Here is a 27,578-nt window from a genome sequence, read left to right as displayed (position 1 = left end):
CCACGGGTACAAAACTTGGTTTATCTCCTTTTCCCTATAATCAGACCACCAACCTCTTTATTAATGCTTCACTGACTAAAAATTAAAACACACACACATCCTTGCATTTAACCTTTAAAACCTGCCAAAATGTGCTTGAAAGAAGCACAAAGTCTCTATCCCAGCACTGACCTATTGCATCCCCAGCCACAGGCTCCACCTTGACAGGAGCAGGCTGTGGTGGTGCTGGGCTGTTGTTCTTCACAGGCTCAGCACCTGTCCCTGAGGTAGTTTCTTTTCGAGAGGCTTTGGATGGAGGTGGCTCTTCTACCACAACACCACTTTGTCGCTGCCGTCGCCGTTTCTTACTCCATAATTCATGACAATCCTGCCAGTGGGGGAGGCTGAAAAAAGACAAAGCAAAGGGGAATTGTGTGTGGGAATGTGGCAGTGAGTAAACCGAAGAAAGAGGGATTAAAATGGAAAGGCAAAGAGCAGTGGGAAATGGAAAGAATAAGGAAACCATAAAAATAACCAGAGAAGTTAGTAAATTAATAGTAATCGTGTAAAAGGAATCATGACATATACTAGTCTGAGGAAGTAGAAGTCCAAAAGCCTAAAAGACTTCTACAGTGAGAAATGAGGATTTTGCTAATATCAGAGACACACCTGCTATAAAAATGCTCATATTCCTGACAAGTAGTTAAGTCTTATAGTTCTTGCTTGATATAACAAGAATAAAAGAAAACTTTATTGGTCAAGTTTCAGTTGGGAATAAATAGCACAGAGTGACTGGCTTATTAATAGCTACAAAGAGTCCAGGAAAAGTGGTGATTTAAATTTTGGAATAACATAAGCATATCATGATGAAATCCCCTCTGTGTAAAATCAATTTAGGAGTTACTTTGTCTGTGAAGATAAAAAAAAAAATTGGTTCATTCTTCTTTCTGCCTACTGAATTTCCATTACTGGATATTTTCATTTATAGGGTTTATTAAAATATTTTAATATATTTTCAGACTTTCCCTTGATAATGCAAACAGTCCTAGTAAGTCAAATCTTACTACAATAAGGATTACCATAACCAAAAATCTCTCTATTGCAAAAGTCCCCAAATTTCAGTAAAATACTTTATGTATTTCAATCGATATTTATGTATCAAAATTTTAGTGCAGTAAATTTCTTTGGAACAATCAGATTTGTAGTTAGTACCTACTCATGTACTAACATCCCATTCATTTCTTTAAGGTAGTCTTTCTGTAAAGAATAAATGTCCAAAAATGCTGTCAGTGATAAATGTGAAGAGGCTTATTTGCCAGAATGTGAGATGTGACTGTAGAACTCTGAGGATCTTGGAGAATAAGGAAATTCATAAAAGTCTAATGAAAGAAAGACACCTTCAAAGACCGCATTTTCTAAACTTAGGACATCTGACCTGACAGTGATGCAAAGTATTTAAAATTAGCACTGTCCTTGTAAGTGTGGAATATACATGGTCACCATAGACATAGGGGATTCAAGCAGTTGGAATAGTTTATAGCAAAAACTAGAAGAAATATGTTCAAAGAGGCTCTATATGAAAATATGCTGGGATCCAGGAACACAAGATAGCTTGAGTCAAATTAGAACAAATATCATATCTAAATCTATGCCTTGTTTTTTTAAAAAACACACAACATAGAGCAATAAAAGCTCTTATCAGTCATAGCCCTATTTGAGGATACCGCTCCATTTGGCATAGGACCATTTGCAGTTCCTCTTAAACGTCTATTACTTTGAGTTTCTCATCTCTTAGGCTTGGGGAGGAGGTTTAGGGTCACTACATGGAGGATCCATCAGCACTTACTCTGGAGGATCCATTTTGCTGGGGTCAACATCTTTAAGGAAGTCACTCTGTAGTGTCTGCTCAGCTGTGCAACGTTTGCTAGGATCTAGTGTCAGCATGTGGTCCAGTAAATCAAGTGCTGCTGAAGGAATGCTGTGGGAAGGAAGAGAGAAAGGACAAGTTCACAACGACCACATAATTCTTGAACCTGTAACCTTGTGTCAAAGGCTCTGAATTTCCAGTTTCACATAAAACTGTGGAAAGGGAGTTGGAAGGTGGCTAGACAAGCAAGCAGGTTTTCTTCCACACAGGATTTTTTTTTTTTTTTTACATATTTTTATTGGTTTCAGAGAGGAAGGGAGAAGGAGAGAGAGGGAGAGGGAGAGGGAGAGACAGAAACATCAATGATGAGAGAGAATCATTGATTAGCTGCCTTCTACACGCCCTACAATGGGGATCAAGCCCACAACCCAGGCATGTGCCCTTGACCGGAATCGAACCTGGGACCCTTCAGTCCGCAGGTCGACGCTTTATCCACTGAGCCAAACCGGTTAGGGCTCCACACAGGATTTAAGTGCTATAACAGGTAGAAAACATGAAACCAGCAATTATTCTCTTTTTGTCTTGGTAAGATCAAAAAGACTGAAAATATATATATAATGTTCAAAATAAAATGGTTTTCTATCATCTAAAGCAGTGGTTCTCAACCTCCCTAATGCCGCGACCCTTTAATACAGTTCCTCATGTTGTGGTGACCCCCAATTTCATTGTTACAAATTGAACATAATGAAAGCATAGTGATTAATCACAAAAACAATATGTAATTATATATGTGTTTTCCGATGGTCTTAGGCGACCCCTGTGAAAGGGTTGTTCGACCTCCAAAAGGGTCTCGACCCACAGGTTGAGAACTGCTGAAAAGCCTTCAAAAGAGAAAATTACCAAAAGGCTGTAACAGAACTTTGTTAAAAATAAAATGCTTTCCTACGATGTGTTGCCATAATAAATTGGGACAACACTAACTCCCTAGGCCAGGAAAAAACCAAGTCCAAACCAAACACCAATCAAACATAGAAAACAGATGCACATTTTTGCCAAACTCACAAAGAGAATTCTTCTCGTAGACGCCTTCTATATTGCTTCTTCGGTTTCATGGTATTGAAGTAAGGCAGCTTGATAACATCAGGCCACACAGCTGGACAAGGGCTACCACAGAGTCGACTGAAAACAAAGCAGAAAGCAAGAACAAGGAAGTAAGTGCGTCAGCATCATGAATTCTGGAGATTCTAGAAGCAGAAACGATTATCTCCCAAGAGCTTATTAAATTAGAGGGCATGCAGAAAGAAAAACCTGGCCTCACTGCTTTAAGGACAAAAGGAATAGGACAGAAAGAATTGGTTACAAGATAATGAAGAGAAAATACTGGCACAACTATCTAAAATAATCCACAACATATTTGGTTTCGTAAACATGCTTTAATCCTCCACAGAGGTTTTCAGTACCAATTCTGTTCAGTTCAGTTAGCGTCAATTACAAAGGGCTGAGCTGTTCCTAAAATGTCCCTATAAGAAAAACTGGCAGAAGAGAGAGAGCCCAAGACTGAAAAAAATTTTTTTTAAATATATTTCATTGATTTTTTACAGAGAGAAAGGAAGAGGGATAGAGAGTTAGAAACATCGATGAGAGAGAAACATTGATCAGCTGCCTCCTGCACACCTTCTACTGGGGATGTGCCCGCAACCAAGGTACATGCCCTTGACCAGAATCGAAACTGGGACCCTTCAGTCCACAGGCTGACGCTCTATCCACTGAGCCAAACTGGTCAGGGCCCAAGACTGAAAATTTTAATGGAAAATTGAGTTTACTTCATAACAAATAATAAGTTATATACCACCTTTTAAAAAGTTTACATTAGCCTGCTATGTTCTTTCCTTTAATTTTATTGAATAAAACAATCCAAATTCTATCCCAATCCCAGGTCTTCCTGAAACCCTCTATTACAGGTTCTATTTCATAATTATCTGTTTACATGTTTTATCATTTATTAAACTCTGAGCTTTTTGAAGGCAGGGACCTATCTTATTTATCTCTGAATCCTAAAGTTTAACAGAGAAAGGAAATTATTACAAAACAGATTCAATAAAATGTGTGCTAAATAAATTTGATCTTAATTAACGTAAGAATGAAATAACTATCCTGAAAATGGCATGCTTTTACATGAAGAATAAAAAACATGCAAAGTAAGACCTAAAGAGTAGGTGGAATACAACTTCTTCACATATAGAGCACATGACAAAATATATGGTAAACCTGATTGAGTGAAGAGAAACTTACTTGGACATAAGAAGCATAAAATCATTTAGTAAAATAACTGAAAAGTGTTAGAAATTAGAGGATGTGATCATTTATCACACCTGAACACTCAGAGCACATGCACAGCTGTACCTGATCAGTTCTAGCTGCGCCAGCTCCAGATTAGCTTGAAAAATAGGCTTCTTTGTGAACAGTTCCCCAAGGATGCATCTAGAAAGAGTAAAACTGAGAGGTCAGAAGAGAAATCCCTGGAAGCTATTTATAGTGTGTTTCAATAAACTTTTATGGTATATATACCAGGTTGTAAATTAGCCCTAAACTGCAGTGTCTGAGTTGCATAAAAGAAAATATTTCTTGCACTAAAACTAGACAGTATAAAGGATTTAAATTTACCAGCAGGTAAAAAAAACCCTTGCCACCTATAAAGAACAGCCTATATATTAGCAGAGAAAGGGAGTCAAGAGTCCTTTTCTTAAAAAAAAAAAAAAAAAAAAAGAGCCCCTTTATAACATTTCCATTGTAAATTAAGAAAATAAGTAAAGACTAAAAACCCCACACTTCAATTTTACAAGGATGCTCAGCAGTTCCTATAAAGAGAATACATATTAGCATTGTTCATTAATCTGTTCTATGGAATGTGCCCCATACCAGCGGTCGCCAACCGGTGGTCCATGGACCACTGGTGGTCTGTGAGGTCCGAAAGGTTGGTGACCTCGGCCCTATACTATAGTCCTCTTAGCACTATTTGTTTTTAAAAAAAAAAAAAAGGTTATTGTCATAAGCCAAAATCAGTTTCAATAAGACTCTTAGATACAATATGCTTAAATACCTTTATCATTTTGAAAAAGCCTTTCAAAACTAGATTGACATATTTACAGTCTCCAAATATCTCTCCACAAATTACTTATTTATTATTTATATAATAAATATGTCATATGTAGATATATTATACATAAATATGTTATATTTAATATATAATAATAATTATTTGTTACTAATAACTAGAAAAATTAAACATAATAAAAATTATTATTTATTACAACATGAAAACTAGTAACTATTTTGTGGTGGGAGGCAGACAACACCTTAACCAAATGACCAAAATTAACATCACTAATAAGAAGCAAACAAATGTGATACTTGAAAAGAACACGTATGGAGTATTCCAGCCAAAAATTCATAACCTGAACCTATTGAGTAACTAGTCTTGTATTCTTAAAAAATGTAAATGTCATGAAGGACAAAGAAATATTAAAGAATTGTTCCAGATTAAATAATGGCAACTAAATGTAATACATGATACTGGATTGGATCCTCTTATCAGGTAAGGTATTGTTTCCAGAACATTGTTGACAAAATGAGGATATGAAATGTAAGCTAAAGCACTCTATTAAATATAGTGTATCTAACAATGTTAAATTCTCTGAATTTAATAATTGTACTGTGATTATCCTATATAACAGTGGTTCTCAATCTGTGGGTCGCGACCCCTTTGGGGGTCAAATGATCCTTTCATAGGGGTCACCTAAGACCATCGGAAAACACATATATAATTACATATTGTTTTTGTGATTAATCACTATGCTTTAATTATGTTCAATTTGTAACAATGAAAATACATCCTGCATATCAGATATTTACATTACGATTCGTAACAGTAGCAAAATTACAGTTATGAAGTAGCAACAAAAATAATTTTATGGTTGGGGTCACCACAACATGAAGAACTGTATTAAAGGGTCTTGACATTAAGAAGGTTGAGAACCACTGCTATATAATAAAAGGGTAAGATGCAAATTGACCCTAATGGCAGAACGACCAGGAACAACCAGTAGCTATGATACGCACTGACCACCAGGGGGCAGATGCTCAATGCAGGAGCTGCCCCATGGTGGTCAGTGCGCTTTCACAAGGGGAGTGCCTCTCAGCCAGCAGTCAGCTCATGGCTGGCCAGCGCAGCGGTGGTGGCGGGAGCCTCTCCTGTCTCTGCGGCTGCGCTAAGGATGTCCAACTAATGGTGGGCAGCGGGCCTAAGCCGTTAGATGGACATCCCCAGAGGGCTCCTGGGCTGCCAGAGGGATGTCTGACTGCCAAATAGGCCCTGATCCCCTGGGGAAGTGGGCCTAAACCAGCAGGTGGACACCCCCCAAGGGGTCCCGGAGTGCAGGAGGGCGCAGGCCAGGATGAGAGATCCCCCCCCCCCCCAGTGCACGAATTTTCATGCACTGGGCCTCTAGTTTAAGAGAATATCTTTGTTCTTAGGAAATGTACATTAAATATTAAGAGGAAAAGGAGCATGATATATACAACTATTTTCAAATAGTTCTGGGAAAAAAATGCAGTATACTTATAAACACATTTTATTCTATGTATATATTATATGTATGTATATATATCATACATGCAAATGTGGCAAGATGTTAAAAATTAGTGACTCTAATATGAATGAATCTCAATATAATTATGCTGAGTAAAAGATGCAAGAGGAAAAAAGAGCATACACTGTATGATTCCATTTGTATAAAATTCTAGAAATGGAAATCAATCAATAGTGATAGAAAGCAGAACAGTGATTGCCTAGGAATGGGATGGTGAGGACAGGAGAGAGATTACATGGAAACTTTTGGAGGTGATATAAACTTTTGATGGTTTCACTGGTATATAATATGTCTAATCTAAATATGTACATTTTATTATACACCTCAATTAAAAGGTGAAAAAATTTTAACAAATCTAAATAAAGGCTATAGTAAAGTTCTTTGTCCCGTTCTAGTAACATTTGAAATTATTTCAAAATAAACTTAAAAACAAATGGAAAAAATTATATAAATACTTTATTTTTTTTTAATATATTTTATTGATTTTACAGAGAAGAAGGGAGAGGGATAGAGAGTTAGAAACATTCATGAGAGAGAAACATCGACCAGCTGCCTCCTACACACCCCCTACTGGGGATGTGCCCGCAACCAAGGTACATGCCCTTGACCGAAATCGAACCTGGAACCCTTCAGTCCGCAGGCCAACGCTCTATCCACTGAGCCAAACTGGTCAGAGCAATACTTTATATTTTTTTGTATGTGTGAAATACTTCAGTTTTTTAAAAGTGGGAGCCCTGGCCAGGTGGGTCAGTTGGTTGAGCATCATCCCATGCATCAAAAGGTCGCAGTTTCAATTCCTAGTCAGGGCACATGCCCAGGTTGCGGGCTCAATTCCCAGTAGGATGCATGTAGGAGGCAGCTGATCAATATTTCCCTCTCCCTCTCCCTTCCTCTCTCTGAATCAATAAAAACATATTTTAAAAAAGAATCTCTTCTCTGGTATGTGCGTTGAAATGCGAATTTATTCAAAAATACTCACAAAATCAATGTTTACATAGTTTCACTTTTATCTGCCTTGATTAAATTTGAGAAAGCAAAACAAACCTAGCTCTTAAAGTTATTAGTACCTTTCTATTTGTATTTGTTAACCTCAAATGACAAATTCTTACGAACCTTATCAAGAGATAAAAAAGTAAAATAAAATTTAATTGTTTCTAACATTAATTGCCAAATCAAATTCCAAATACAGTGCTGTCACAACTGATAAAATAAAAGGCTGAAGGAAAAAACAAACAAACCCAGCTGTGTTTTCAGACTCTAGGTATAATTTGTTGTACTAGTCTTTCTAGTTTCTCCCCAGAATTTCAAACTGAACTGCTCTAGTGAGTCTCTGAAAAGAGCATTCTACAAAAGTATCTTCAGAGAAGACTACCATGGATCACCAAAGTAGTAAGCTCACATCAAAAGTCAAATAAAATCTCAGTTCAATGAGTCACTGGGCTTTAAAGAAAGTCTAATTTTCTATAATTTTAATTTCAAATTTTGTTTCTGTGGCTTTTTAAATTTCAGCTTCCAGTTCTTTGGTGGGGAAAACATCACTATGTATCCAACACTTTGCTACTACACTAAGGTGGCAGGTTGCAGAGACTGAAATAATAGTACCAAAAGAGCTATGAACTCCCGCCCAACATGCATCTTAATGGAATGGGGCGTTACCTTTAGAGTCTAGTTGTGACAATTTTTTAATTTACTTTTAAATATATTTTATTGATTTTTTTTACAGAGCGGAAGGGAGAGGGATAAAGAGTTAGAAACATGAATGAGAGAGAAACATCGATCAGCTGCCTCCTACACACCCCCTACTGGGGATGTGCCCGCAACCAAAGTACAAGCCCTTGACTGGAATCGAACCTGGGACCCTTCAGTCTGCAGGCCGATGCTCTATCCACTGAGCCAAACCAGCTAGGGCTAGTTGTGACAAGTTAAATGCTAATACTGTTAAAGCAAGTAGTCCAGAACACAGACACACCCAGCTTGAAACAGTATATTTAACTAAACTTCATTTGATCTGGGTAAGCTACCACAGAAATTATATTCTCTTTCTCCCTCACCCTTTTGAATTTTGAAATAAAACCCCTGTAATGCTCCTTTTAAAGAATGAAATAAAAAGAAAAAATGGGGAAAAGTGTTATGGTCCACTGTAAGTATGTATGTCAGAATCCTAAAGCATTCAGGTCAAGGACAGTGGTATGTATGCATAAGTCATACAGCATAAGAAACAATTAATGAACATGGGCCATGTAAAACGTCTATTCCTCTCACAAACAAATTGTAAATATTATTTTCAATGAAAAGGAACTAAGACTACTTAGAGAAATGGCTGATACGAGGTCTGGGGCAGGGAATAAATAGGCTGAGCCTGGGACCAGAAAACAAGGAAGGCTATCAAAGACTACTATGAATGTATCAAAAAGACTCAAGAATTTACCTGAATAAACTCCCTAAATACTGGACAGTTTGAACAGGAATAAGGATGATAACCATAATGGATTAACATATATCAAGTATGTTTAATCCCATGAGTTCATAATGAAACTAAAAAACAAGCCCCTCAAGCCCTCTCTTTGGTTATCTTTAGAGAATGCTAGAAAACCACCTCTTTATCTTGAAAATGGTAAATAAAAGAATTAAACCTTTATCCCTACCTTTTCCATATCATTTGTACCTAAGGTTAGCCAAATAGATATGTTATATTTATTCCAGAAAGGAATGATATAATTAGAATATCACCATCACAAAACAACCACAAATGAATTAATGGATGTGGATCATTAACAGCTGATAACATTTCAAAAAGAGAAAATTATATGTTATGTAAAGTGGTGTATATATGTGTGTAAATCTACCCTAGTAGGAATAAATATTTTACCAGAATTGCCTATATAAGGTGATAATAAAAAGCAGACTAGCCCTAGCTGGTTTGGCTAAGTGGATAGAGCATATAGGCCTACAGACTGAAGGGTCCCAGGTTCAATTCCAGTCAAGGGCACATGCCCAGGTTGCAGGCTCAATCCCCAGTAGGGGGTGTGCAGGAGGCAGCCAATCAATGATCCTCTCTCATCATTGACATTTCTATCTCTCTCTCCCTCTCCCTTCCTCTCTGAAATCAATAAAAAGAAATATTTTTTAAAAAAGGGCAGACTAATCTGTAGTGGATTATTTTGTTGTTTTCAAATTATTACAGATAATGTACATAGTTATTGCCTGTCCTCTGGGCAGAGGCTCTCACTGCCCCCTCTCCCCCCACCGCAACTCTGATGTACCATTTTGATAATCTGTCAGAAGTACTCAAAACCACCTGTAAAGTAGTTTTAAGGTCAGTGGGTGATTGGGAATCAAACCTAAATTCACTACAATATACAGAAAATGAGAGAAATAGAGAACCATGTGAAAAACAAACAAACAACAACACAAGAATGCAATCAGTAAAATCCAGACTGTGGGAAACTGTATAGAATAAATGACCCAGTTTCTTCTAAGGAAATTGTCCAGGAGATAAGGGGACTCAAGATAGATAGAGGGAGAATCTATAATTAAAAGACTTGAGATAATCAATTACAATCTATGAATCTGATTTGATTGTATATGGATCCCAATTCAAACTAAGTTAAAAGAAACAAAAAGACAATTAATGAAATGTTTAAAAAGTATCTCTGAGCCAACCATCTTTTTCTTGGGGTTGCGCTACTGTCCAATGAACGACTAGTGAGGGCAGTACAAAAAAATAAAATAAATAAAAATAAATAAAAAGCATCTCTGATATTAAGAAATATTCAACAACAGATTTCTCTGAAATTTGGCTAAAAGTTTATCCCCATCCTTTTAAACTAAAAAAAAAAAAAGCTACACAAATCAATGTAGAGAGAGAACAAGATACAAGTTCAACAATACGTGAGTTACACAGAAAAGAAAAAGTAAAGGGAGCCTTACCCACAGCTCCAAACATCTATGGCTGGTGTGTAACGCTCCTCTCCCAGCAGAAGTTCTGGAGGTCGGTACCACAGAGTAATGACTTTGTTTGTATAAGGGCGACTGAAATGTAAAAAACAATCATGACATAAATTTACAATAGCTTCTGATATAAAATACTTGTACAATTAAATGCAAATAGAAATAGCTGCCAATTGAAGTTGGGACTATCAAAACAACTCCACAGCAACCTAACAGTTCAAAAGTAGAAGTTGGGTTGATTTATTTTAGTTTAAGGCTGATCCAAGAACTTAAGGCAGAATTTACTTTCTATAACCTAGGTAGTAATACATTTAGAAAATTAGGGAACTCTGACAGTTATTGCAACTTGCAGGATACTAGAATATCCAAGAATAAAAAGCATTATTTCCCACATGTAATTTTGTTAAATGTCTCACCTCTCTTCAGAGTTATAGAGCCGAGCAAGTCCAAAATCTGCTAGCTTGATTTGCCCACTGTAAAACAAAATAAATTATTTTCATAACTAACAGCAATAATCTCCAAATTATACCTAAAAAGTCAACTGTTAATTTAGGAGTTAGAGGATTTACAAAAATTGATTTTAATCTCTGTTTTTAACCTGCTTTCCCAGGTTAAGTCTCTTTTGATTACTCCAGTAACCTTAGGGTTACTAAGCCTTGGGGCTTTTTTGGGGGGAAAACTACTAATTTTTGGATTTGACTCAACTAAATATTTCCTTCATGTCTTGGCAAACAGTGGCTAGACCCTCATGATTAAATACTTATTACAGGGGGGAGAAATGGCTGCTCTAGATTAAGAGAGATTTAAGAGGCCTAACAATTAAATCCAACTCAAAATCCAAACTAAGTATACAAAAGATATTTTTGACATAACTGAAAAAATATATGGATTGAGTGTTAGAAGATAATCTATATATATAAAAGCCTAAGTGACCGTTATGACCAGATGATGACACAACTGAATGAACGGCTGGTAGCTATGATGCGCACTGAACATCAGGGGGCAGATGCTCAACACAGAAGCTGCCCCCTTGTGGTCAGTGCACTCCCACCCCCAACCTCCCATGGTTCCCCCCGACCCCGCCCGCTGGTCGTCCCTGATTGGCCCCGATAGCCGGCCAGGTCAAGGGACCCCACCCGTGCACGAATCTGTGCAATGGGCCTCTAGTAGGTAATAATTAATTTTGTATTTAGGGTCAAATGTAATGATGTCTGTAATTTGCTTTAAAATAACTCAAACAGAGCCCAGCCTGCATGGCTCAGTGGTTGAGCATCGACCTATGAACCAGGAGGTCAGGGTTCAATTCCCGGTCAGGGTGCATGCCTGGGTTTTGGGGCTCGACCCCCAGTGTGGGGCATGTGCAGGAGGCAGCAAACCAATATTCTCTCTCATCATTTATGTTTCTCTCTCTCTCTCCCTCTCCCTTCATCTTTAACACTTGGAGTGCGGGTGAATTTCCCGCCAAAATATAAGATGGCTCTGTCTTTTGGTTTTGTTCCATCCACCAAAAGGGTGGATTACAAACAAATATTTGGTAATACGCAGTTACAATTGGCCCGAGTTTACACGTTTCCCGCACTCCACCGCAAATCTATATGAACCGAGTTAAAGACGGCTCCCGCAGAGTATGCGCAATTCACGGCCGACTTAACTCGTTTCCCGCACTCCAAGTGTTAAAATCAATAAAAATATATTTTAAAACAAAATAAATAACTCAAGCAGAAAAATAAAAGCAACTATAATAAAATGTTAATTGTATATGTAATTAATTATATTAGTCTCAACTTTTTCTTGTAATTTGACTTTTTCATAATAAAAAGTAAACAACACTGTGGCTATCACAGATTTTTTTCAAAAGGGACAATAGCTTTGATCTGAGCTAACAATTTTTATGATGAATGAGGCCTTCTACCAACATATTACCATCACTTCCTATAAAATCTATATATATAAAAGGCTAATATACAAAGTGTCCCCTCAGGAGTTCGACCGAGAGACTGGGAGTTCGATCACTCTCTATGACGTGCACTGACCACGAGGGTACAGCAGGGAACGAAGGAAGGCCCCAGTCAGCAGTCAGAAGGCCCCAATCAGTCCTGATCGCCAGCCAGGCCTAGGGACCCTACCTGTGCATGAATTTTGTGCACTGGGCCTCTAGTAATGATATACAACTATGACCTTAGAGGGGTTTTCAAACTGTAGTATGAAATAAAAATCACTTGGAAAGCTTATTAAAAGTATCCTGGGCCCTACTGCCAGAGAAGCTGATTCAGTAGGTCATAGCTCCAAAATTAGAATTTCTAGCAAGCCCACAGTTATATGCAAGTACTGTGGGCTTAGACTTTCCATCAGCAAAAAAATTAGGACTCACTAAAGGCTCAACTGATGGTTAGCATTTTTAGCAACAAAGTATTTTTAAAATTCAGTTATGTACATTTTTTTGACATAATGCTGTTGCACTCTCAACAGACTATAGTGTAAACATAACTTTTATATGCACTGGGAAACTAAAAAATTTGTATGATTCACTTTACTGTGATATTTGCTTTATTGTGGTGATCTGGTACCAAACTAGCAAAATCTCTAAAGTATGCCTGTAACAACAAAATTTTACATTAAATCAACTCTAATCATTTCTAGTAAAGATTATGGGCATCTTACATACTTGCTCCAAACATCATTACATTTTAAAGGTCAATTATAACCAAATTCTGAAAAAAGCAAAATGGAAAGGAATAGCTGACTTGAGTTTTATAATGAGACAAAAAGGGTTCCTCAGATTTCTTGGCATCTTACTCTGAGAGCCTGAGATGGTCCACGACTCAAGGCACATAGTAGACTAAAAGTTAAAATGGCAATAGACATAGTTATGGAAAAATAGGCCAGACCTAAATATCACCAGCACCTAATCTACCCCTTCCCACTACTCTCAGTAAATGACCTTCATTGAAAACAGAAGCCATCATGTTACCTATAAACTTTTTGCACCTACAACCTTCTTCCCCTTCCTTTAACTACAGAACAAGTTTGGCAATCTCTTCTCCTGTTCAAGGCTAATCAACACCTACATTTGTGGCTACTACCACCTGTGGCTTTGATCCCAACTCCTCTAGACCCTCCCTCCTTTAAATTGTTCTGAATCTTTCCTGAATCTTCAACTTTTATTGATTTTCTATTTCATTAGCATTTAAATATACTCAAACCTCTGTATCCTTAAATATAAAATTAAAGACACATCTACCATCACCTTCCTATTAATTGTCTTACCCATCCACTTACCCCACAGTCACCACTGACCTTTTAATTTTCACATTCTTGTAAGTCTTATAATCTGTCTACATCATTGGGCATCTATGGCCACTCACTTCTTAAACTTGCCTATTTTGCATTCGTGATATACTTTATTTTCTTCCTCTTTCTCTGCCCATTCCTTTGGGTTCTATCTTCTGACATTTTTTCTATGCTTGATAACTCCTGAATCCATGTATACTGCTAGTTTGGAACTCCCACATGACTTACTAGCCCTGCTCTCGTCCCTCTCTTATCAACTGCTTTCTCTTTCTTCTCCAGCTGAGGTCTCCTTACCATTCTCTCCAGGTAATATCACCCAGAAGTCTCTGTGTAGACAGAATTAAATGGGAAGAGCAAAAGCTACATTATAGCTAGACTATGAGACTCCTACATCCCACCTAGCTTCCTGAATTTCCTGATTGTGGGAAATCAGGAACAGGGAGGGGCCTGACCCACCAACCAGAAAAGACACCGAGCAGGACTGTAGTTATTCCCTTGCCTGAAACATCCCCCATGGAGGAGCAAAAGGAACAGAAGAAACTATGATAATACTATAGTCCAGAAAGCTGCAAGCCGATAACCATAAAGTTCTTGAAACATTATGACTATAGATGTAAATTAACTACGCCCAGCTTTAATGAGAATTCTGGGTCATAGAGATAGCAACAGAAAGAAATAATCTCTTAACACCATGTTTTGTCTCAAAAAGATATTTAAGTACAAATATATGCAGTTTATATATTTTTTAACTTAAAATAATGCATTAGTTTTATCATTTAAAATCAAAGAATTAACTGAACCAACATCCTTCAGTGGCTGTTACTTATGAAGTTTAACCTCCTTAGCGACTTATACTAGATCCTTAAATTGGTTCTTGCAACTGTCCAGCTTTACCCTAGCAATACTGATTTTTTTATTTTCCAGACATGCTATGTTATTTTCACATTTATGTGCTTTTGTCAATGCAATTTATTTTGTCTAGAAACTCGACCCTCTGTTGTCAGTCTTCCTGATAAATTCCTATTCATTCCTCTATACTGCATCTCCCCAGGCGCTCCCAAATTCAAGGAATAAAATGGCTTAATAAAAAGTTTATTGAATTGAGCAATTTATTTGTTTAGCTCCCCTACTAAACTCGGAGCTCTCCAGTGACCAACCAACCACCCTATGTAGGACTTTCAGCACTGAAACCAGGACAGTCCTGGGTAACCCTGCATGGTTGGTCACTCCACTCCACAAAGACCAAAAAATATGTCAGAATCATTTCATATTGCTATTTATGTTTGTCCAATTTTTAAACAGAAATGTTGAAAACAATGAGTGAATCTGCCCGACCGGTGTGGCTCAGTGGTTGAGCATAGACCTATGAACATGAAGGTCACAGGTCCAATTCCCAGTCAGGGCACATGCCCAGACTGTGGGCTTGAACCCCAGTATGGCACGTGCAGGAGGCAGCAGATCAATGATTCTCTCTCATCATTGATGTTTCCATCTTTCTCTCCCTCTCCATTCCTCTCTGAAATTAATAAAATATATATTTTTAAATATATTTTATTGATTTTTTACAGAGAGGAAGGGAGAGAGATAGAGAGTTAGAAACATCGATGAGAGAGAAACATCGACCAGCTGCCTCCTGCACATCTCCCACTGGGGATGTGCCCGCAACCCAGGTACATGCCCTCGACCGGAATCGAACCTGGGACCTTTCAGTCCGCAGGCCGACGCTCTATCCACTGAGCCAAACCGGTTTCGACTAATAAAATATTTTTAAAAAACAAACAAAAAAACAATGAGTGAATCAGACAAAGGTGGCTGTAAACAGCCCAATTTCCTAAAGAAACAAATACTGGCCAAAACCGGTTTGGCTCAGTAGATAGAGCGTCGACCTGCGGACTGAAAGGTCCCGGGTTCGATTCCAGCCAAGGGCATGTGCCTGGGTTGCGGGCACATCCCCCGTGGGAGATGTGCAGGAGGCAGCTGGTCGATGTTTCTCTCCCATCGATGTTTCTAACTATCTATCTCTCTCCCTTCCTCTCTGTAAAAAAATCAATAAAATATATTAAAAAAAAAAAGAAACAAATACTGGCCTGATTTTAATAGTGTCAAACTTGCTTTTTTTTTTTTTTTTTAAATATACTTTATTGATTTTTTACAGAGAGGAAGGGAGAGAGAGATAGAGAGTTAGAAACATCGATGAGAGAGAAACATCGACCAGCTGCCTCCTGCACATCTCCCACTGGGGATGTGCCCGCAACCCAGGTACATGCCCTTGACCGGAATCGAACCTGGGACCTTTCAGTCCGCAGGCCGACGCTCTATCCACTGAGCCAAACGGGTTTCGGCTTGCTTTTTATTCCTCAATAGATAGGACTATCACCAATGACAACTGTGCATAATACATCTGATATTACCAATGGAATTTAGGCAAACAGTCAGAGAGGAAGAAAGTAGATGATAAAAACTTCTGAAGAGACCAGCCAGAGTGGCTCAGTCGTTGAGCATCAACCTATGAACCAGGAAGTAATGGTTAGATTCCCAGTCAGGGCACATGCCCAGATTGCTGGCTCGATCTCCAGTAGGGGGCATGCAGGAGGCAGCCAATCAATGATTCTCTCTCTTAACTGATTTCCATCTCCTCCTCCCTTCCCTTCCTCTCTAAAATCAATTAAAAAATATTTTTTTTAATTAAAAAAAGAAAGAACTCAATGTATGTTTGAATATTATTTACTAACTATGGCAAAACTCCCTGAATAGTCCTGTAGGATATGATTTGATTCCCTTAAATGTTTGCAAGTTACAATCCTACCTCTGTTAATTCCTTATCAACATTGAGTCTGGAGACTGCAGATCAGGATACCCCTATTATAAGTTGTTCCTAAGGTACAAACACCAGATGTGTATGTAAACGCAAAAAACTGTATGACTGGCTCTTCCTATAACCCAGTGATTCCCAAAGTGGGCGCTACTGCCCCCGGTGGGCGCTGCAGCGATCCAGGGGGGCGGTGATGGCCACAAGTGCATTTGGGGGCGATGAGTAACTGCTATTAAAATTTAAAAAAAATTAATTTCCAGGGGCTGAGTAATATTTTTTCGGGAAAGGGGGCGGTAGGCCAAATAAGTTTGGGAACCACTGCTAACACCAACTAATTGAAACTAAGGGGCTCAGAAGGGAAATAATGCTTAACCTCATTTAGTTTTACTATATTACCTGTTGTTCAGCAAAATGTTAGAACATTTAATATCCCGATGCAGGAAATTCTTTTTGTGACAGTAATCCAATCCTTCCATTAGTTGTTTCATGAATGACTTGATATGATCCTCAGAAAAGTGCACCAAACCAGATTCTAGCAGTCCCATTAAGTCATGGTCCATATACTCAAATACAAGATAAAAGGCACCTACATAGGATAAAAGAAAAATTAAAAACAATAGAAAAAGGATTATTAAATTACAATGCTTCAAATTTTAACATAATTTTGGAGTTGACCATAAGGCCCTCTGGAACAACTGCTTAATTTTATAGACGAAGAAACTGAAATTCAGAGTAGTTGACTAACTTTCCCTTTCTAATAACAAGTAACAAAACTATTTGAATTAATCTTCTAACTCCTAGTCCAGAACTCTTTAGACTACTATGTCTTGAGGAGGACAACTGCCCCAATCATGTTGCATTATTACTAGTCTTTTATGATCTAAGTCAATTGGCTAATGATAGACCTTGGGCCAAATCCAGTCTGCTTGTCTGTTGTAAATACAGTTTTATTTGTAACACACAACCATGCCCATTTTGTTACATACTGCCTATGACTACTTTTGTAGAAATCTTTATATTCATTAATAGGACTCACATAATATGCTGGGGGGGGGGGGGGGGAGCACAGTCTATTTAGTATAAATTGTTAGTACATTTCATAGTATTTAGTAATGAAAGAAAGATGAATCATCTATTTAAACTCCCTAAATTTAGAAGCAGATAAAAAAAGTACTTTTAGAGAACTGTAAAAGATTTGAAATCCATACCATAATGCCACTTTCAACAGGGTTCATAATAGAGACAAATATCAAAACATAAGAAATACTAGACCTAGTTAGACAATGATTTATCCGGTCTAAACATCTGTCTCCTGGTAACATAAAGGCAAGGATTCAGAATCTAGGGGGTAGGCTTGAAGGACTCTTCGAACTCTCTGAAACAGTATGCAACATTTTAAAGATATATGTATGCAACATATTAAACATATTTTTTTGAAAAATGGATCCATGTTTAAAGAGGTCATGACCCCAAAAAGTTAAGAACCATTACATTAAAGGAATATCTTAGAGAGATTTAGCTACCACCTCATACAAATTAATAAGAAAAGCACAAAACTGTAAAAGATAAGGAGACAAAGGACAACTCAAAAAAGAGAAAATATGTAAAACTAATAAACATGGAAAAAAACTCAGATGAAATATAAGAAATGCAATTCAAAACAATATACTTCACCTATCAAGATGACCATTTTTTAAAAATATGTACTCAATGTTAGGGAAGATAAAATGGAATGGACACTCACTGGTGGGACATAAATTATTACTCTCTTTCTTAAAAGCAATCTAACAATAAATATGAAAATCCCTTTGACCAAATAATTCTACGTCTCAGAAACTATATTAAGAAATAAATCTAAATGTAAAGATTTATGTACAAAGATGTTCAATGCACTGTTATAATATATATTTTTAAACTGGCAATTAATTGCTCAACAGTGACTGATGAAGTAAATTTGGATTCATCTACCTTTATGCACAGTCATTAAAACATGGTAATGATATGAGAAATTGCTTATGACAAGCTATAAAACACTAACTATATTTGATCCCAGTAATGTTAAGATAAATATATATATATAATATAGCATACTAGAAAGAAATATGTCAAAATGCTAATACTATAGTGGTTCTATGGTATACTGGATTGGAGTGAGAGAAAAGTGATTGCCATTTTCTTTTTCTTATTCTTCTACTAGTGTCCTGGTGCACGAATTCGTGCACGTTGAAAGGAAATTAATTAGAAAATGGCCAGTGGGGCGGGACTGCGCGAGACGGGCTGGACATGCCCTGGAGCCAACTTCCCGCAGTACCTTCCCAGCCGGCCACATCTGGGGTGGCGCCGTGGCTTGAAGGGCATCTGCAGAGTGAGCGGAGTCCCTCTGCCTGGCCTGCAGGGACTGGGTCAAAACTGGCTCTCCGACATCCCTTAAGGGGTCCCAGAGTGCAAGAGGGCATTCTGCAAAGTTGTTGTCATACAGGGTGTGGAACACAAATGCAAGTGTGTAGTAAACCAGATTCGGGGCCAATAGTGCCCTAGCAACAACATAACCCACGGCCAAAGGTGGAATCACACAGCCCCACAAGGAATCGGGTTCCCTCCTCTCTGGTTTCGGGTGTGTCACCTGAGAACCGCTGCTGCCAAGTCACTGCAGCTCGGCAGCTCCTGCATTGAGCATCTGCCCCGATGGTCAGTGTGTGTCACAGCGACTGATCAGACCAGCAGAGGAACACTTCGCATATTAGCCTTTTATATATATAGATATTTTCAATTTTTCCACAATGGGCATGCATCACATCCATCCATTATTTTATTATTTAAAAAATAATTAATTTAGCCCGGCCTGTGTGGTTTGGTGGTTGAGCGTCTATCCATACCAGTTTAATTCCTGGTCAAGGCACATGCCCAAGTTGCAGGCTCAATCCCCAGTGGGGGGCATGCAGGGGACAGCCAATCAATGATGTTTCTCTCTCATCGATGTTTCTATCTCTCTGTACCTCTCCCTCCCTCTCTCTCTAACATGGAATATTCAGAGTATTATTCCCCAAAATAAACCCAGCATCAGATCTAACTTTCATAAATTTATCTAAATACTACTACATAAGCGGAATTCCCTTTTAATTGCTTTAAAAGTACTACCAAACTACAGAGGTGCTACTTCCCTAGTGCTAATATCTTTAAGACTATGTAAATAAGTCCAGATTAACCCATTACATTCTAAATTTATATACTTCAATTCTGTTTTTGTAAAATTTATTTTTAATTATAGTTGACATACAATATTATATTAGCTTTAGGTACACAACATAGTGAGATTCAACTGTTATATACTTTATGAAGGGATCATCATAGTATGTCTAATAATCACTGGTCAGTACACATAGTTAATACAATATTATTAACTATAGTCCCTATATTGCACATTACATCCCACTGACTTATTTTTTTAAAATATATTTTTATTGATTTCAGAGAGGAAGGGAGAGGGAGAGAGAGAAACATCAACGGTGAAAGAGAATAACCAATCGGCTGCTTCCTGCACACTCCCCTACTGGGGATCGAGCCCACAACCCTGGCATGTGCCCTGACCCAGAATTGAACCATGACCTCCTGATTCATAGGTCAATGCTCAACCACTGAGCAATACTGGTCGGGCCGGGCCCCTGACTTATTTTACAACTATAAGTTTGTATATTATTTTTGGTTAATCTTCAACCAGGAATATTTTTCGGAGATATTTTTCCACTGATTTTTAGGGAGAGTAGATGAGAGAGGGAAAGACAGAGAGAAACATCAATGTGAGAGAAACACATCGATTGGTGGCCTCCTGCACAAGCCCTGATCAGTGCCCGGTCCAGGGAGGAGCCTGCAACCAAGGTATGTGCCCTTGACAGGAATTGAACCTGGCACCCTTTGGTCCACAGGCCAACACTCTATCCACTGAGCCAAACCAGCTAGGGCAAAGTTTATACATTCTTTTCCTCCCAATCATATTCTCTTGTAACATTCTAGATCAGGGGCGGGCAAACTTTTTGACTCGAGGGCCACAATGGGTTCTTAAACTGGACCGGAGGGCCAGAACAAAAGCATGGATGGAATGTTTGTGTGAACTAATATAAATTCAAAGTAAACATCATTACATAAAAGGGTACGATTTTTTTTTTTTTTTTTAGTTTTATTCATTTCAAACGGGCCGGATCTGGCCCGCGGGCCGTAGTTTGCCCACGGCTATTCTAGATTATATTCACACATGCCATCTCTTCACAGCTGCCCATCTCTAAACCTTCAGACTTATTTCAATAAAAGTATATTAGATGTCATATATAGACTACTTCAAACATAAGTACGGGAACAAAAAAAAAAAAAAAACAATTTTATTGCCCAAATAGACAAAAATTAAAAATCCAGGAAAACAAACGTGAAGATTTAGAAATACCTGCACTGAATTCTAAACTGTATCAGTGAAAAACTGTAAAAATATGGATGCACATAAACAATAACCAGAAGGGATGATGTAAAAATGAGAGGAAGAAACAAACTCATAGATACAGAGGACAAACTGATGGCTGCCAGATAGGTGAGGCATTAGGATATAAGCAAAAGAGATGAAAGGAACTAAGTATAAGTTGCTAATTATAAAATTAGTCACCAGGATATAATGTACAGCATAGGGGATATAGCCATTAATCCTATCCTATATAATAAAGATGTAATATGCAAATGGTCGTTACATAACAACGGACCGCGTAATGGACAGCTTAACGACTGGATCACAGATCAGCAGGAGGGTGGGGCAGTGACTACAAGCAGGCGGCAGCAAGCTATGCGAGGGGGTAGTGGGCAGAGAGCTATAGGAGGGCGGCAGCAAGCTACTGGTGCATTGATTGGTGCTCAGGGCTACGAGTAATGTAATAACTGCATGGTGACAGACAGTTACTAAACTTGTGGTGATCACTTCATAAAGGATATGAATGTCTAATCACTATGTTGTACATCTGAAAGCAATATAATATTGCTTGCTTGCCGGACAGGTTTGGCTCAGTGGATAGAGCGTCGGCCTGCGGACTCAAGGGTCCCAGGTTCGATTCCGGTCAAGGGCATGTACCTTGGTTGTGGGCACATCCCCAGTGGGGGGTGTGCAGGAGGCAGCTGATCAATCTCTCTCATCGATGTTTCTAACCCTCTATCCCTCTCCCTTCTTCTCTGTAAAAATTCAATAAAATATATTTTTTTAAAAATATATATATAATATTGCTTGTAAACTATAATTAAAATAATTAAAAATTTTAAGAACTGAAAGTAACTGATAAATCTGGGTTTTAATTTCCATAATTGCTATTATAATTTGTTAAAAAAAAAAAGACTTCAAATGGTACAGCAAACACTAATTTTAATAATTAACAATTTCTAAAAGTATACGAGTACACTGAAAAATGGACCTTTTATAAAATAAGCATTATTCAACACAAAAGCAATATGCTAACTGACATCTTAATTCTGGTATAGGTTCAAGTAAAAAGTTGGAGTTTAGTAAAAACTATAAACAATGCAAACAGGCAATATGCTAAGAAAGAAAAATAAGATGTACTAATCTACCCTGTACATAGTTCTTTGCTTGTACCTTTGTCCTTCTTGAAATCCAGTGCATCTTGTTTATCTGTGACAATTTCCTTCATGTTAACAACACTTCGGTGGATTAGCTGCCGAAGGATTTTGATCTCACGAATGGCTGTGATTGGGAAGCCTTCTTTCTCATTGTCTAGTCTCACCTTCTTCAGGGCCACTAGCTCTCCTGTCACAATAAATTCAAATTATTATAGTATCAACTAGCATTTTTTTGGCTACCATCTAGTCAATATATGCCCTTGCTCTGAAAGACTGACTTAATGCCTATTTTAATGCTTTTATATCTTAAAAAACAAGTCCCTAAGTTCCCTTTCTTATCTTTGATTTCTTTAAGACTTGAATTTTTATAAATCCCATGATCAGTTAGGCTTAAACATTTTGGTTATTAAAATACACCAATAATTCAACTACATTATTTTATCTTCAAGGACTAAGCCCCTTATCAAACAAAGAGCAATTTACACATTTTATTTTTACCCTCTCTTAAATTCCAAGCAAGCTTATTATAAAACATTTACAAAAGACAATGAAAAAGAGGAGAGTTTTTAAACTGTAATAATTATACTATTCTTTTGGAAAATTTTAGTCTATGTAGTAACTTTTAGAGACCAAATTAAAACCCAAAACTTACTTTTGATAAGTCCACTTAAGACATCAGTATTGCTAACTTTTTAACCTGACATCTAAATTTCGTGGCAATATTTACCTGTGTCTTTGTCCTTGGCTTTATATACTTGGCCATAGGTTCCCTCTCCAATAATCCCAATAATGTCAAACTTGTCCACACAGCGTTTCCCCCAATCACTTTCTGTCTGTCTTCTTTCTCCATAACGAGGACAACAAATTCTAAAAATGGCAAAACAAAAAGTTGTTTTTTAAAATTAAATCTACTAAAAAATAAAAAATTCTTTTATGATTTCTCTAACTCCTGAGTCTTCTATGAATTTCTTTATTAAAAAGGCAGGAATTAAATAATATGAAATAAATAGTTTAAACTGTCTCTCACGATGGCTAAAACACAGATTTTTTTCTACTTCAGGAAGACACAAGATAAAGTAGATTTGCTGCTTAGTTTCTGACCTCTATTGAGTATTTGCTTACTCACCTATAGAATGGGAAAAGAATCCCTACATCATAGGGTTACAATAAAAATGGAAACTTTGGCAATAATAAGTACTCAAGAAAAGTAACTTTTTTTTAAGAGAGGAATGCTAACAATCAGAAGATCAAACCCAGATTCTACTACATTTATGGTGTGGCAATTTATGTGATTAAAGAAAAAAAATCCCACATCTATTAATTTCATTAATATGTACATGGCTTACACACCCTGAGTATAAGGGCTTTTTTTTTCCCTTCAGTGCTCTAAATATTATGAACTCAAAAGATACAATGGGATCAATGTTCGTGATATATTTGGATTGGGGAAATTATTGCTTTTCTAAAAAAAATAATAACAGCTACGTATCTGTGAATGTAGATGAATGGGTCTCCTAAGTAGTAGGTTTTTATCCATTAAAATAAAATAATAGATATACATTAGGCTCAATCTTTTATGATCCTACTAGTGTGGGTTGTAGAAGAAAGTGTGAGATTTAAGCTCCAAAGTTCTTCACTGTAATAAAAGCTGTACTTAAGGTAGGTCCCTACAAAAACTCACTTTGGTCTCTTTTTATATGGTTGCTGAGGTGGTGTGATTGCCTTTGGTTCTGGAGAGTCAGGTGGAGATGGATCCCCACCAGGGAGTTCTGGAGGGAGAGGGAGGTCCGTGAGTAAGTGACGTGGCCTTTGTTCCTTCTCTTTCTTTACAGGTTTTGAAGGCAGAGTTTCTTTTGGACTAAACAATAAAGAAGAGAAGAAAAGATCACAATTACTTAAAGAATATGCAAATAAAACTATCAAGATTATAATGTCTGGCTATTAAAAGATTACAAAGATTTTACTTTTAAAGGAAAAAATCCATAATACAAAATCAGGAAAAGGAGTTTATTAAAGTTAAAAAGACTTGGATTTTGTAAAAAGAAATCTATAATATATTAAAGAAATAATAGCCCTGGCCGGTGTGGCTCAGTTGGTTGAGTATCTTCCTGTGCAACAAAAAGGTCCCTGGGCCCTTAGCTGGTTTGGCTCAGTGGATAGAGAGTGGGCTTGTGGACTGAAGAGTCCCAGGTTTGATTCCGGTCAAGGGCACATGCCAGGGTTTCGGGGTCAATCCCCAGTAGGGGACATGTAGGAGGCAGCCGATCAATGATTCTCTCTCTCCCTCTCCCTTCCTCTCTGAAATAAAAATATATACATATATTAAAAAAAATAAAAGTATATTTTAAAATAAATTTTAAAAAAAGAAAGGTCACTGGTTCAATTCCTGGTCAGGACACATGCCCAGGTTGTGGTGAGTGTGGGAGGCAACCAACCAATGTTTCTATCTAAAAATCAACAAAAATATATTTAAAAAAATAAAGAAATAATAAAAATTTTCGAATATTATTTGTAGGTCCTTTAACAAACTCTTCCTTTAATATCCTTCCAAAGATTCTATTTAGGTGTTTTTTTTTAAGATTTTTAAATTGATTTTTATAGAAAGTAGAAGGGAGAGGGAGAGCGGAATAGAAACATTGATGAGAGGGAAACATCAATCAGCTGCTTCCTGCATGCCCCCACCGGAATCAAGCCTGTAACCCAGGCATATGCCCTGATTGGGAATCGAACCAGCAATCTCTTGGTGCATGGGGCAACACTCAAACACTGAGCCACATGGGCCAGATTCTATTTGGATTTTTACTGAGATGAAATAAAATGCAGAAAGTAATCATCTTAAATTTGCAAAATTCACTACAACTCATGGCATCATCAAACCTACTCTCTATATATTTTTTTTTAATATATTTTATTGATTTTTCACAGAGAGGAAGGGAGAGAGATAGAGAGAGTTAGAAACATCGATGAGAGAGAAACATCGATCAGCCGCCTCCTGCACATCCCCCACCAGGGATGTGCCCGCAACCCAGGTACATGCCCTTGACTGGAATCGAACCAGGGACCTCTCAGTCCGCAGGCTGACGCTCTATCCACTGAGCCAAACCAGTTTCGGCTAACCTACTCTATATTTTAACCAGCAAAGATTTAAACAACAAATGAAAGCTCAACAATGTAACATTACCGTATCGTTAAAGATGTGGAGAGAACTTGGACAAAGGGAATAGTATTTTAGAACTCGGAAAAAGAAATAAAGCTAAGCTGGAAATCAAAACTAGTGAAAAGTATACTGACTTATTCTATTGGTTTGGAAGCAAAGGGCAACCATATCTAATCTGCCAAGATGGATAAATAAATCTCAAACTAAAAATCTAAGGAGAAGCCGAAACCGGTTTGGCTCAGTGGATAGAGCGTCGGCCTACGGACTGAAAGGTCCCAGGTTCGATTCCGGTCAAGGGCATGTACCTGGGTTGCGGACACATCCCCAGTGGGAGATGTGCAGGAGGCAGCTGATCGATGTTTCTCTACCATCGATGTTTCTAACTCTCTATCTCTCTCCCTTCCTCTCTGTAAAAAATCAATAAAATATATTAAAAAAAAAAAAAAATCTAAGGAGAAGAAGTCCAAACAACTATTACAGAATCATTAAAAGCAGGTGAAGCAGATCTCTCATGATAATCAACAAGTTATAGTCAGTAGGGGGAAAAGGATGGCTTTTCTGAAATAGATTGGAAATCTCAGTTTTGAGATCCAAATTTTAACTGTATCAATTTAATTTAATTTAAGTAGGTGAAGGATTTTGTGCCGTGCATGTCCTCAGAAAAGACAGTGCAGTATATTAATTCATTCCTACAAATAAAACCATGTTAGATAGTAAGCCTTTCTATTCCATCACAGTATTAGAAGATTGAAAAGGATCTGAGAATCGTAACCACAGTAGGAGCCTCCTCCACTTTTTTTGACAAGTGGTTATAAAAAACCATATTCTCCTTTTTCTTTTTAAAGCAGATTGTAACTTGAGCATTACATTTCTATTCAAAACTTGATCTGAATTACTTTTGAACAGCTTTACAACATGCCTAGACAGGCTTATAATTTTGCTATTCTAAGCAATACTTTTCTTTGGTAAACAAGCCCTATAGATAGTTACTCCTATAAGCTGGTTTAGTTTAACATACTAATTTCTAAAGGCCAGGTACAAGCAGTTGATAACTACAGGAAATGGAAGTGTTAAAAGTAGATCTTAGAAGATGAAACATATTCTTTCATGAATATGTTTCATAAAGACTAGCTCTACCCTTGCATTGTACCTTTTTGAAGCATACTGCTGCCCTTTGTGTGTGAAACAATCTCAAAAGCTACTTCCTCCTACAAATTTTCATCATTTTAAGCTCTTGTCAATCAGACAGAATAGAATCTAGATTAGTTTGCAAAATGATCATCTGAGCTTTCTGTTAAATTACTGATAGAGATAACTTATGACATTACAATTTGCACGATTCTTCTACCCTGGGAACAAAGCATATTACCAGGAAACTCTCAAGTCAGGATACAATATACATTCTTAAAATTTCCCCAATTTTCAAGATATTCAGGGAAAGAAAATTCCTCACTTCTCAACTAATGTCAGATATTGTTTTGTATTCCTGAGAAACTATTTTTAAATTTTTATTTTTCAATTACAGTTTACATTCAATATTATTTTGTATTAGTTTCAGGTGTACAGCATAGTGGTTAGCAAACTGTTCTTTGTAAATTTCAACTCCTCATGATTCAGAAATGCATTAGTTCTTGGTTCTGTTTCACCAGAATCAAAGTATCTGAATTCTATCATCATTATTTCATGTAAGTTCAGTCTATGTTTTATAGTTAGGTTTTGTTTTCATCCAAAGTTTACTTTATGGATTCAAATATAATTTGCTGCTGTGAAAATGTACATTGCTTCTGGAAAAAAATCACATTAGTAGCATGTTTTTTTCAAGAGAGAATGAGTGTTTGACAGGATGTGTACATCCTACTAATTTGGGACATACATGTTGAATATGGATCAAATGCTACTTCAACAAATTCCAAAAAAAACCCCCAAAACCCCACAAATTCCAATGTTCCAAAAAACCTTGGAATAATGGCCCATAAAATTGCAATGCTTAACAACATTATGGTCTTTAGCCTTTAGTGTAGGGCACTCGGTAAAATATAGCTCTATATAGTTCTGAGGACATACAGATGTCGAGATGTTCTAACATAGGGAAGCAGACACCGACTCTTAAGTCATTACTTAAAAATCCAGTACCATGAAATACTGAACTACCTTAATATCAGTACTTCCTGGTTCCCCATTTATACCTATACACAACTCACATATGGTGAGTAGATTGTATAATAAATTTTTTTAAACCTCACCAGAGGATTATTTTTTCCATCACTT

The 27,578-nt window shown here is 37.3% G+C and overlaps 1 protein-coding gene across 8 annotated transcripts in view; it reads right to left on the bottom strand.

The window, feature by feature from the left end:
• Positions 1-27,578, bottom strand: part of CDK12 (cyclin dependent kinase 12) — an 83,237-nt gene that overhangs the window by 43,284 nt on the left and 12,375 nt on the right. For all 8 annotated transcript variants that reach the window (XM_070394327.1, XM_070394329.1, XM_070394333.1 and 5 more), the window contains exons 3-12: positions 23,835-24,011; positions 22,881-23,020; positions 22,170-22,340; positions 16,946-17,135; positions 10,863-10,919; positions 10,426-10,527; positions 4,250-4,327; positions 2,909-3,025; positions 1,826-1,957; positions 172-383 (exon numbers count right to left, since the gene is read on the bottom strand). In XM_070394327.1, the coding sequence (XP_070250428.1) occupies positions 172-383; positions 1,826-1,957; positions 2,909-3,025; positions 4,250-4,327; positions 10,426-10,527; positions 10,863-10,919; positions 16,946-17,135; positions 22,170-22,340; positions 22,881-23,020; positions 23,835-24,011 (1,376 nt within the window). The remainder of the gene's footprint in view (positions 1-171; positions 384-1,825; positions 1,958-2,908; positions 3,026-4,249; positions 4,328-10,425; positions 10,528-10,862; positions 10,920-16,945; positions 17,136-22,169; positions 22,341-22,880; positions 23,021-23,834; positions 24,012-27,578) is intronic.

Source organism: Myotis yumanensis, unplaced genomic scaffold (genome assembly GCF_028538775.1).
Source record: "Myotis yumanensis isolate MYYU_CA2020_CCGP unplaced genomic scaffold, mMyoYum1.0.hap1 SCAF_16, whole genome shotgun sequence".
In the NCBI taxonomy this organism is placed as follows: Eukaryota; Metazoa; Chordata; class Mammalia; order Chiroptera; family Vespertilionidae; genus Myotis; species Myotis yumanensis.
Note: the sequence above shows the minus strand (reverse complement) of the source record. Positions and strands in the feature narration are given on the sequence as shown.